This window comes from Haliotis rubra, unplaced genomic scaffold (genome assembly GCF_003918875.1).
Source record: "Haliotis rubra isolate DU_JTF1 unplaced genomic scaffold, ASM391887v1 Scf332, whole genome shotgun sequence".
NCBI lineage: Eukaryota > Metazoa > Mollusca > Gastropoda > Lepetellida > Haliotidae > Haliotis > Haliotis rubra.
The window spans coordinates 185,179-199,657 of NW_025767005.1; the positions used below are offsets into that span (position 1 = coordinate 185,179).

At 40.5% G+C, this 14,479-nt stretch overlaps 1 protein-coding gene across 1 annotated transcript in view; it reads left to right on the forward strand.

Annotated features, from left to right (window-relative positions):
• Positions 1-10,945: 10,945 nt before the first annotated feature.
• LOC124284253 (dentin sialophosphoprotein-like) overlaps positions 10,946-14,479 on the forward strand; it is a 104,645-nt gene continuing 101,111 nt past the window's right edge. Inside the window, exon 1 of the mRNA XM_046720321.1 lies at positions 10,946-10,968. Coding sequence (XP_046576277.1) covers positions 10,946-10,968 — 23 coding nt within the window. The remainder of the gene's footprint in view (positions 10,969-14,479) is intronic.

Here is a 14,479-nt window from a genome sequence, read left to right on the forward strand (position 1 = left end):
GATTACAGTGCCTATCTTATTTTGAATTCGTACCGACGTTTTTGGGTATATTAAACGTGACATTGGCAATATCTCAGCCATATCGTCACGAAAACAATTTATACAATAAAAAAAGAAAACATTTTGGAGAGTAAACCCTGTCGACGGTGGACAGTAAAAATACTAGAGTATCACATTAAAGAAAACAATACAATATAAAATACTAGGGACACTGTGACATCACCCAGTTGTGTGACACCGTCCAGCTGTGACACTACCAACTGTGACATCACTCAGCTGTTACACCGTCTAGTTGTGACGCTAACCACTGACACCATCCACTGTGACACCACCCACTGTAACACCATCCACTGTGACACCGTCCAACTGTGTCACCATCCACTGTGACACAACCTAGCTTAGACACCATCCACTGTGACGACATCCAGTTGTGACTACTTCCCCTGTGACATCACCCAGCGGGGACACCACACACTGTGACACCATCCAGCTGTGACACCACCCATTGTGACACCGTTCACTGTGACACCACCCAGCTGCGACACAATCCACAGTGACACCACCTATTATGACACCATCCACTGTGACACCACCCAGCTGCGACACAATCCACAGTGACACCATTTACGGTGACACCACCTACTATCACACCACCCACTTTGACACCACCCAGCTGTGACCCCATCCACTGTGACACTATCCATTGAGACAACATCCAACTGTGTCACCATCCACTGTGTCACAACATAGCTGTGACATCACCCAGCTTTCACACCGTCCAGCTGTGACACAACACGCTGTGACCCCATGCAGCTGTGACCCCACACACTGTGACAACACCCAGCTGTGACACCGTCCAGCTGTGACACCACCCACTGTGACATCACCCAGCTGCGACACCGTCCAGCTGTGACAACACCCACTGTGACATCACCCAGCTGCGACACCGTCCAGCTGTGACAACACCCACTGTGACATCACCCAGCTGTGACACCGTTCAGCTGTGACACCACACACTGTGACGCCATGCAGCTGTGACACCACAGACTGTGACATATCCCAGCTGTGACACCGTCCAGCTGTAACACCACACACTGTGACGCCATCCAGCTGTGATACCCCGAAGTGTGACATAACCCAGCTGTGACACCGTCCAGCTGTTACACCACACACTGTGACACCGTCCAGCTGTGACACTACCCACTGTGACATCACTCAGCTGTTACACCGTCTAGTTGTGACGCTAACCACTGTGGTACCATCCACTGTGACACCACCCACTGTGACACCATCCACTGTGGCGCCGTCCAACTGTGTCACCATGCACTGTGACCCCATCCACTGTGACACCGTCCAACTGTGTGACCATCCACTGTGATACCATCCACTGTGTCACAACATAGCTGTGACACCACCCACTGTGACATCACCCAGCTGTGACACCGTCCAGCTGTGACACAACACACTGTGACGCCATGCAGCTGTGACCCCACATACGGTGACAACACCCAGCTGTGACACCGCCCAGCTGTGAGACAACGCACCGTGACACCGTCCAGCTGTGACACCACCCACTGACATCACCCAGCTGCGACACCGTCCAGCTGTGACACCATCCACTGCGAGACCATCCAGCCGTGACACCGTCCACTCTGACACCACCTATCTGCGACAAAATCCACAGTGACACCATTTACGTTCACACCACCTATTATGACACCATCCACTGTGACACCATTCAGCTGCGACGCCAACCACTGTGACACCACCCAGCTGTGACACCACCCACCGTGACGCCATCAACTGTGACACCATCCAGCTGTGACACCATCCACTGTGACACCATCCAGCTGTGACACTGCCCAAATTGACACCATCCAGCTGTGACACCATCCAGTGCAATACCAGCCACAGTGACACCATCTACTGTGACATCACCCACTGTAACACTACCCAGCTGTGACACCATCCAGTCGTGACACCATCTACTGTTTCGCCATCCACTGTGAAACCACGCACTATGACACCATCCTCTGTGACACCATCCAGCTGTGTGACATCATCCACTGTGACGCCATCCAGCTGACACTACCCACTGTGACTTCGCCCAGATGTGACAGCATTCACTGTGACACCAGCCACTGTGATAGCATCCAGCTGCGACGCCACCCACTGTGACACCACCAAGCTGTGACACCGTCCAGCTGTGACACCACACACTGTATGCCATCAAACTGTGACACCACCAACTGTGACATCACCCAGCTGTGACACCGTCCAGCTGTGACACCACCCACTGTGACGCCATCCAGCTGATACCATCCACTGTTACATCACCTAGCTGTGACACCGTCCAGCTGTGACACCACGCACTGTGACACCATCTGGCTGTGACACCATCAACTGTGACAACATCCAGCTGTGACACCACCCACAGTGACACCATCCACTGTGACAACATCCAGCTGTGACACCAACCACAGTGACACCATCCACAGTGACACCATCCACTGTGAAACCATCCACCTGTGACACCACCCACTGTTACATCACCCACTGTAACACTACCAAACTGTGACACCATCCAGTCGCGACACTATCTACTGTTACGCCATCCACTGTGACACCACTCACTATGACACCATCCTCTGTGACACCATCCAGCTGTGTGACACCATCCGGTTGTAACACTTTCCCTAATAATGAACAATAGGAAGTAGATCCTTCGTTGTTTTGACATTGAAATATTGGTCCCTTGTGATGGAAAGCTCAATACAGTCAAGCAGAACATGTTTGACCGTGATTCTTTCATCACAAGGGATACAAAACGGAGGATCCTCACCTTTTGATAAATATTCGTGAGTATATCTTGTGTGGCATATGCGGCGATGATGCATAATGACCTATTCAAATCTTAGACTAACAACTAGTCTCTGAAATGAACATATTTTACAAAAAGAAATGTTCATAGTAAAAAAAGAATAAAATACAATGAAAAGGAGCCCTGAGACTTTCTGAAGCTGTGGAAATCTAGACTTGCCTCATTTTCTAGACTTGCGTGGGCTTGCTTATACATATTTGCTTCAGGGTCTTTATGACAGACTAATCTGGACTGACAGTTCAAGTGAGTATAACCGATCGTTGGTTAAATTGCATGTAATGTATTGAAACCTATGTGAGTGTCAGACTTCATTTGCATTAGATGTCGGATGTTTAATAACAGGTGTATGGTCACTCTATGGCATTAGACGCAGTTTGTTTTAAACATTTTATATTCCTGAAAAAAGTATTGAGTACAAGTTATACAACTAAGAACACCCTCTCCTTAGTATTTACATAATATTATACTTTCCGATGTTTTTTTACATGTTTTAATAGCCTGCAGGCACAAAAGAGAATCTGAGAATATTATGTATTGTTTATGTTTAAACAGTTTATTGATATGTTTAAGAGCTGATAAAAAGGCGCATGCCCAGGCTGTGAACATGGAGCTGCTGTGTGACCTTGGGGAATTTGTTTTGGATCCAGTGACAGTGGCACTAGCCATCACTCTTAGTTTTCGGGGGATGGGTAAATATTCTGTACAAGGAATATACAGTCATGTGTACATATGTTCATTCCTAATACGGGATATTTATCATTAAAAACACACTCTCAGGACGTATTAAATTCTTTACAGCATCGCGTTTCGTTTCCGATATAAACAATAGCATTGCTGGGAGCGGTTTAAGAAACATATGTTTTAGTTTTCAGCAGATGCGTGCTCCCTCCTGAACTGTAAATCAAAGACCCGGTGCGTGGTGAGACGTCGTGGTGACGCAGTATGTGTTGAAGGTAAGATTTACAACCAAACCAAAACAATATTAAAATCTGTATGCCATAATATGAGAGTGAGTGAGTGAGTTAAGACTTGTAGTCACATACGCAATATTTCAGCCGTATTGTGAATAAACAAATCATGTATGATATTAAATAGAAATTGATTGTCAAAAAAATCAACAAAGGACAGTAAAACAACAACTATGTCAGAGATGGAGATATTAAAACTAGCATTTAATTTTTTTTTTTTAAACTATTCAGGACAATACAATGTACAAATGAGATGTAAATTGACATCTACAAACGAGCTGTAAATTGACATCAAGTGAAATAAGAAAACGACTTTGACTTACAGTTCTTAATAAGAAATAACTGTAAACATTCACAGATCACACGGTCATTAGCATCCTTGAAATGAGATGCACAAGAATGTCTGATTGTCCAGAAGCAAGAAGGTTCGTGTGCTTCAAGTAGACCTGCAAGTGTGTACCAGGGTACAACTTCAACCCTGCCAGTAACAGATGTGTCAGACGTAAGTCACTTTAGGAAAGGCAGGTTTTATACAGCACTCTTGTCTGAAGGGTCTCACGTAAATACAGACAGTCAAGCTGTATGACTATTACATATTCAAATTTACTATCTAAGAGGGCGAAAATATCGGGGTTCATATTTCATACGATGCCCTGTGGCAAAATATCACTTTGTCATGGTGACATGACGTCATGAACAAATGCTATGACGTCACGTTTCTTCTATAAGGTTGCGTTCTACATGCGGCCATGGCGGGTAGCCAACCTATGATTGAAAGTAGATTTGGGTGTATTTTCCTCAATTTGACTATTTCGGTATTGAATAGAACATTATATTCGTGTCCATATCATAAGTATTATGTCTACGACACTTGTCGGAAAATACCAACATTTAGGCAAAACCTAATTTTTGGAAGCAGATTAAAAAACATTGTGCCACCTTTCCATGTTTTCCAGAATAAAATTAGACATTGTTACAATTATTATGATAACAAAGTGATCTTCTTTAATGGAGTGTAATATCAGCGCCTTTTATAAGTTTTGTTCTGCATGTCATGAACTGTTCACATAATTTGTACATCATATGCTTGTTGTATTGTAACCTGAATGTCCTTTGCTGAGTTTTCAGAATAGACTGTAAAACATCTCCAAAAACAATAAATTTTTAAAAAAAAACATTTAGGCACTCGTGTCGAAAACACAGTATAACATGGGCACTCATATAATATCCTCTATGTAATCTTAGCATTACGTTCACTAGTAGGTTAGTTATCGGATACCAGTGGTACACTGAAAACGAAAACAATACAAATATATGAGGGAGTATGTATCCCCGTGTTTTACAGTAGCACAATTTCTTTTTGTACAAATCGAGTACATTTTTCCCATGTGTTTCAATGATAACGCATTCTCAACGGTACAACATTGTATTCCCCAGGCTACAAAAAGTATGGTGACGGATTCACGACTTACGCAGGCCTGGGTATCAAAGGACACAACGATGGAACCGGACATGATACAACTGTAAAGGAATGTTTTGACATGTGCATTAGAATGAAGAAGTTTACTTGTCTTACATTGGATTATATGCTAAGGAGCAGGGGCTGCAGACTTTCTCAATCCGGGTACCTGGATGTGTTGGCATTGCAGAGAGAGAAGGGAAACCCAGACTGGGGTCTTGCAGTGAGAAACTGCGCATAACAACATAGAATGTGCTTCAGCGGGATAGAAATGTTCTCGTGACACATGTGAGACGAAATATTCATCCAGTATTCTGCAGAGTGACTTTCGTATGTGTAAAGGCGGCTACCTGACGAACTAAACGTTGTTCATATATATTTCATTTCTTTAAACATGTCGGTAGATGAGTTACCACAGTGTTGGTTCAAATGTCCATGTTACATAAGAATGACACACCCAATGTTTCCATGAAATGCAAAGACAATTTCGTACCTTGCATAGATACGTTTTGTAATTGTACAAAAAAAGCTACTTTGTATCGAAAACACGGTAATGCAGATAACTAACACTGTACTGAATGAGTGACTTAAAATTGTACTTCGCCTCGGAGATCTTGCAGCCATTTAGCAACGAGAACAAGATGGCTATTTGTTTTAATACCTGTCTACAAAGGACAGTAAAATAGTAAGGATGGTATCACAGTTTAGTTATGAAACAAACCATATCAGTAATAAGACAAGCAATGTTTCGGTATATTATTCAGGAGGAATTTACACTATAGGCCACAAGCAAATAAACAAGACGCCCTTACTGGGACCATTGGGAGTTACCGTGCTTCTGCTTCCTTCATGATTCCCAGAGGGATTTTCTTTGGTCGCAAGCGGTTGTATGTAATGCTATCCAATATTAAACGACCAAAATTATTATCTAAGAATTAAAACACTGGTTGATGTTGATGTAGATTCCCAAGATGAAAGTAAAAAAGACTTCTCGGTATATTATTCAGGAGGCCAGAAGCACATAAACAAGACCACCTTATTGGGGATCATTGGGAGTTACTCTGCTTCTGCTTCCTGCATGATTCCCAGCTGAATTATCTTTGGCTACAAGTGGTTGTATGTAATGCTCACCAATATTAAAGGGTTTTTTCCATCACAAGGGATAAATATTTCAATGTCATTGAATGTTTAATAATTACCAGATAAAGTTTGATAAATGGTTTGTAAATAGATTTATATTATATTATTGGTGTTTTAGATAAGTAACTCATTAAGGCCGAGAGCCGCATATATGGGGCAAATTAATCAGCGAGTGACGTGTTTATGGGGCAGGTTATTGTCAGTTTTTCACAGCGAGAGCAACATATATTCGTCACCAGAAAGCACCTCTTATTCAGCGAGAGACGCACATGTGTGTCGTACTTTTAAAAATCGCACGGTACCTATTATTTCAACCAATTTACTACTACTGAGTAAATATTAGCTTTTTTACGAGAGATGCTGCCTTTAGTGTCAATCAGAAGTATTTAAAATGTTTTGATACCAATTGCTAATCATTATCATAGGCTTGTACAGCGTTTGGCAAATGAACACATGTCGGCGAGAAAGGGGATTATGATGTTTTTACAGAGGGGAGTGTCTGGTACTCTTCATTGGGAATGGATACTAAAATACTTCGTACGCACATTGATTGAATTAGATGTAATGGTTTAGAGGTTACTGCAGATTGTATTTTCTTCAACTTCCTAAATAAATAGGAAACAATATACGAAATTTCAAGGACATACCAAAGGTTCAAACACAATAGAATAGTTTGATTTTACTTTTTAGGTATTATTACGCTGTCATGTTTCATATAATAAAACATAATGTATAAACACAAATAATTATACATCCAAGCTCGAATAGATTAGACATAATTGAACCTACTATTTTGAAGCTTACTGAATTGTAACTAGTTATTTTCCATAATCTAAAGTTGATAATGTTACCTAAAGTCATAAGCCTTTGCATCGAATCATGTCAGTGATTACAACAATGAACTCTTTTACTACGTTTGTTACAAAACACAGTAAGTTGGTAATTCAAAAATTGTAACACCTAAACGGGAGTAATATCAAAAGTTATTACATGTAACCACACACAGGTATTTCAAGCTGTTGAAAGCTTCATGTTGATTTGAATTGTCAGTTTCAAATCCGGTGTATTTATCACGTGTATCTATGAACTCAGTCTCTATTGATCCATCGTCACTAAAAGCTGGATAGTATATCAGTTACGGTATCGATACACATGCGTATAATCATTCAATCAGATTACAGTAATGAGATAATTGAACACCTCTGTCGACCTTGAAATAACAGCCTCCGGTAGAGTGCATATGTAGTTACGTCCTTGTTGAAAGGTTTGTACCGTGACAAGTGTAAAATAAACAGATGCGCTGTTATCATTGGACAACTTGCTTTATGGAGGCACGCCCCCTCTCTGTAATGTTTATGCATGCATGCACATCTGTAATCATATGAACCTCGTTTGCATTCAGTATAAATATAGGCACGCCCACCTTCATAAATATTGCGACCTGCAACTTTATACACTATAATAATTCAGTATAGTGTCACCTGGTGAATTCTGTAATACGTGTACTTTAGTTTCGATATTCATTCGTATCAAGGTGAAGATTATATTTTCATGTACAACAAACCACTATGTTTTATGTACTAGTTGTGTGCGTAAAATGTATATGGAAATAAATACTATCTCTACTCAATGGTTGGATTTCAATCGCTTTGTTTCACTTATCGAAATACACTAAAATGAGGACAAAAAAAACCTCGCCAAAGTGTCTATCTATTCCTATTTGTCTTATGTGTCTATTTCATAATCGTTACCAGTGTGTATGTTTACAATACACAAACTGTTACATGATAGCTTGAGTTGATAAAGACGAAACCCAGCAAATCGACTGGTCAGCGATATAGCCAATAATCAATCTCTATCCAAGCTGCTGAGTGACAAAACGCGCTCTTCAGAAATTTCGCCCACGCCCCATCACCTGTCCTTTCCTCTGTGACAGGTATCTCATGAGACGATTGGTCACAGATAACATATGACCAGCCACTATATTGAACAGTTGAGATACCGAACGTTCTATTCGGGAAATTTGATGATGCTCCATCACGTGACTCTTTGTTTTATGTCTGTGCAAGGAATATGTAATATACAATTTCTATATGTATGTTCGTATGATCACGTATGTTTTCTGCATTAAATCTAGATGAAACAAAGTGCCAAGCTATGAATGTGGTCTATGTTAGTCACAGACTAGCGTAATAGTACTTTCATTAAAATAATTCGTATATACTAGAAATGTATCGGCAAAAACGCTATTTTCGTCGAAGATTATAAAGTATGTAAGAAAATTCTCCTTTACAGTATGTCATTGTCATAGATGTTTTGTAAAATTAAACTTCATACAATGATATCAGAGAGATAATTGGTTTATGTGCGTCTCATCTCTTACATACAAAGAATACATGCATATTGTGATAAAATATAAATGTACAAGCCCCCAAAGGTCTACAAGAGAAACTTGCAATCAAATTACATAAAACTTTGCAATACACGATGTGTATTTACACCTGCTTTCTTTCAACATATATCTTTACGACACAATTAAACAATCAGGACTTGTTTGTACGACTAGACAGTTTCCTGTCATCCCCGAAACCTGCCAGGGAAATCAGGTGTGATTAGCACTAATTAGTCTCGGCACAGCGAGTGGGCAATCAGCGAGGGCTTCCAGGTGTTGAGTAGTGAGGTGGCTCTCGGGCTTAATGGGTTAGAAACTGAGATTGTTAGTGGTTGTCCCCTTAAAGTAAGTGAGTGAGTGAGTGAGTTTGGTTTTACGCCGCTTTTAGCAATATTCCAGCAATATCACGGCGGGGGACACCAGAAATGGCCTTAACACATTGCACCCATGTGGGGAATCGAACCCAGGTCTTCGGCGTGACGAGCGAACGCCTTAACCACTAGGCTACCCCTCCGCCCCTACCCTTAAAAGGGGTTGAAGTATTGTAAAATTATTGTCCTCCGGTGCGTAAGTCCCAAAACTTACAAAGTAAATATAAACTTACCAGGATTCTTTAAACGTAGTATTTGGGTGATTTTAACTTTTTGCTAAATTTTACTACAACCACCAGGGGCTGAAGGGACGGTGAAAATCCAGCTAGGGTCCATGCAGGTAGAAAATGTATTGTAAGTCCCCATGGTCCCTAGTATAGTGATCTACCTTCAGTTGTTGGCGATCTATTGCCTGTTTTTATATTGTATCGTCCTCTACATTCTCTTCCCACAGAGGTTACTTGTCATATCTTCCTACGAACCTCTGTTTTAATACGGCCATATTTCCCGGTTCTCCCCTAGCGGAAAAAGATCGCAACACGAATTATCTCCCTTTTTTCTATCCAATCAGAACACGCGTTACATCGACATAGATTCAACTGGACTAACACAAGCAAATGTGGGGCCACACATATCCCCCATCTGCCGGGGACTTGTGTTGATTTTACACACAAGACGTTTAATGGCTAGCTTGTCCGTTGTCAACGAGGGCGAAGGAGACGCCACTGATCCGCCAAAACAGCTCTATCTAGAAGAAACGTTTGCGCATCGCGCAGGGGGAAGAAGTTTGCTTTTCTCGAAGCATACGGAAATTACCGAGGCCTTGCGAATGATCACTTTTGAAACAACGTCGCTGATTGCACAACTAAATCTGATTGCCTCCAATCACGAGTCTTGAACGCTCACACCATGAAAGGGCCGTATTAGAACAGAGGTTACGTAGGAAGATATGACAGGAGTAACCTCTGAGGGAAGAGAATGCGTCCTCTATAGTGAAATTGTTTTAGATTTAGTTACTAGTTTTCAAGATATATCTGTGACAGTCTAGTTGTTTTACTGTCCTTCGTTGACAGGTGTTGATATTTATTTTTTAAGCGTTATAAATCTATAACTTGTTTTAGTCACGATATTGCTGAAATATTAACTCACTCACTCCATATTAAAGGACGAAAATTATTTTCTAGGAATTAAAACACTAGTTGATGTTGCTGTAGATTCCGAAGATGGAACTATAAAGTTAGCCAGGAATCAGCCCATGACAAACTAGATACGAAAGCAACAGACAACATAGAAATGTGCTGTAATTGACTATTCTATTCTATAATTAACAAGGCAATACAAAGCAATGTACAGGTATCACTTTGGCATTATAGCAATAGAGACAATGATTGCACTATTCACCGTTACAGTAATATAACTTGGACGAAAGGCCGAGAAGGTGTGTCCCAGTGAAGAAAATGATCACACAGCAATACTGGTTTTCTTGTGGCTTGAGCTGTACGCTAATATTAGATCAGAAGCACTCACTGTCCCCCCATATACACCCTAGAATCCGTCCAGAAACATTAGCTTAATCTGGAAATGCTTACATGGTTGGATCGGGATTTAGTCAATTTCCCACCCGCACAATACCCCACCACTATGTATATTATTGGTTGGGTATTGTCCGGGTGGGGAATTGACTTGGTGGATAAATGACCAGGTGGGGAATTGACTTGCATATTGGATGGGAAAATGGCAGATGGGGAAAAGACCAGGTGGGTTTGGATAACAAGTTGAAATGAAGCATACCACTGTATCTCACCGGTTCGACAGGGACAGGGGTGGCGGGTTGGAAGAAGTTTTACATTACTTTGACCCCACTGAGTGGCACCGACGTCAATGATCTCAGTGAGATATAATATCTTCATACATTCAAAATTCATCAAACAACTCTATTTCTTGTGAAATGCCACAAAAGAAATGAGCTCTAACATTCAAAGAAGGGCAATGGCTGATATTATACACCTATATACACAATCAAGCCATGCATTACAATAACATGTTATACGATTAAAGACAATGGTATGTCTACATTTACTTTGAATGTTTCGGGATTTACATACACTCTACCTATCATAGAATAACTTACATCTATTTACACAATATATGAATCAACAATTTAAAAAACTATTTATTATAAATAATCAGTAATTAAATGAAAATGAACATTAGTGAAAAGATCCTTGACTGTTGAAATATTTATCCTTTATAACGGAAAAATCCACACAGTCAGGCAGGACATACTTAACCGTGATTGTGTCATTGTCACATACCAAAGTAACCACAATAGAAGATATAATTAAACCCCAATAACTCTACAGATATCTTTCTAACTTCTGCATTGCCCATAAAATGGCTAAACACTCTTTTTCTATTGTAGAATGCGCTCTCTCAAGATCTACCAACTTCCGACTCACAAACAATATTGGAAATCGCTCACCCTCCTGTTCTTGTAGCAGTCCAGCTCCGATTCCAACATCAGAAGCATCTGTCCTTACCAAGAATTGCTTCTCCAAGTCGGGCAGTTTCAAGATAGGAAAACCTGACATGTGTGTTTCAACGTCCTGACAGCTAAATTCCTGACTTTCTGTCCATATTAAATTGCTTTGCTTTCCTTTCTTTGTAAGGGCAGTTAGAGGAACTATGGCTGCATAGTTTAGGATAAATATACCCGGCCAGTCCTAGCAAAGCTCTTACTTGTTTCTTGGTTTGAGGTCGCCGAACATTTACGATTTTTGTCCACGTTCTTACCTTCTGGTTGAATTTGAGCACTATCCACCTTGGGCTAAACACATCCAGATGTTTGTATCCCACTTTTACCTTTAAAGGTCGAACTGTAAGGTTGAATTGTCTTAACCTTGTAAATATGGCTCTCAGACTCACCATATGGAGTGACCAATCCTCTGTTCCATCTATGATGTCGTCTATGAAGTTGTCCGTATTAGGTATGCTGTGTAATACTTGCCTCATCAGTCGGGAAAATACTGCTGGTGCGTTGACTTCACCGAATGGCATCACTTTCAATTGGTATAATCCAACCGGGGTTATAAACGCCGTCAGTTCTTTGCTACTCTCTTCCATTGGAATCTGCCAATATGCCCTGCTTACATCAATTTTGGTAAGATACTTACAGTTTCGCAATCTTGCAAAGATAGAAACAGCTAATGGAATTGCTTCGGCATCAAAGAGTGTCACCTGATTCAATTTGCGAAAATCTGTAAGTCGAGTCAGGCGATGGTTTCCCTCGCGGAGTAGTAGGTGCCAGTCTAGTCCCCTTACTAGGCAGCGGAGACCCTTTGTCTCCTTACGGGCAGAGATATTTCACCTCTCCTTACTCTGAGGATAACCGGCAAGTTCGGGGACACCACAATACAAAACAGGTAACTACAGTTACTCATAAAGGCATGTGTCATTACCTTATACTTCACACATTACTCCGATTTACATTTTTGAAAGTGGAACTGTTTACGTGGAACGGTAATTTCATCTTTATTACGTGGCTATATAAGGTTACATTATATGCATACATATATCTAGAAATAATCCATCAATTAAAAGGTCTCTTGCTACATGTACTAAATCTGTACAAAAGTAATAATAATAATAATAAAAACATACGCCAGCCAGCGTGAGATGTAACACAATATGAATACTTAAACCCATGCAGATTAACACCATGGTGATTCTGGCAGACTGTACAAATTACTACCCTCTCCCACTTTATACTAACCTCACATACTCAAGCCACTCTACACCTCCCTGTTGTTTATCAATGAACTCCCCAGCTCTCTAGACATACCTGGTCACGCTTCCCCGAATACAACCCTGTTCCCATGGTATTACCGGATATAATCTAACACCAAACCCTCCAAGTGTAATAACCCACTTAAACAAAACCATATTACATCTATTTTAAGTACCACAAGCTGATAAATATAGACACAATCATCTGTGATCTTGACAGTCATCACCAAGGATACAAAATAGAGGATAAATATTTATGCATATTTATATGTGTATCTATAGTGGCTAATTATTCGACATAGTTATACGATGACCTCTTAAAATCTGGACTGATTGGCCAAGTAGGTGTAACAGATAGTTGCTTTCATTGCTTGTTATTTAATAATACCTACTTGTGTGTCCCACTTTTGTTGCATTAAATCACGGATATGATTTTTAATAACAGGTCTATAGTCACTACACGGTATCAGAAATGGTGTTACAGACTTATTGGGTGCTGCCTCAGCAGCATAGTCAGCCTTTGTGTTACCAGTGATTCTAACATGGCTGGGCTATCAACAAAAGAAAATGTCATATTGGCCAGTAGCAAGATCTGTACATATACTCTCCCCATGAAGTTGTATTATCACGAGTTTCATCTGCTAACTTTAGAGTGACATGCACATGCAATTCTGGACCAGTTGCAGACGCATTTCAAAGTATAAAGGATAATATGTTTGTAAGCATGTATAGTTTATAAAAGTTCAATATGTGGAGGCGTCCGTTCCCAGCGTTTGGTCTTTGTGAGGAACAGAATATAATAATTTTAATTTAAATGACGTAGTCGTAATCAATTTAGAACGGATCAAGCCTCTGATGAGGTTTTTCTGATTGCCAACCCACTTTGAGTTTGAGACAAACTTTAATATAGCCACCACTCACAGGCATTTATATGTTAGATGCCATGGTTTAAGCCCTTTGTTAGATGAGGCCCAAAGGTCAAGTGCTGATAGAAAATATGTTCAAGGACTTTATGTTCCTTTACAACTTAAATAGTGCTGCCATTTAATACGAATACGTGGTAATGTATTATAGATCATGCGTATCATGGTTTTACAAACGCAGCTTTCTAAGAAATTGATCTATAATTTGAGGGATCGGTATGATTATGTCCAGGTTTTAGAATGGGTACAAGAATGGATCCAATATTTCAATGTTTTTCCTTTTCTTTATTACACTCAGTGAGTTACATACCTTCAAAATAAGATACAGTATAAATCAGAACAGAAACAACTCTAGCTGATGAATCGGCACTCATATCAAGATAAACATTAACACTGGTAGTAACCGCTGATCGGTTAAAACAACTGATCTAAACATATACGAATGGCAATAGAGGAGGACGAGGGGATAAAAAGGTCAAATGCTTGTCAAAAACCAGTCCCCAAAACTTGACTTCCTTTACAACGTTAACTGGAGAGCCATCCAAGTACAGATCGGGAT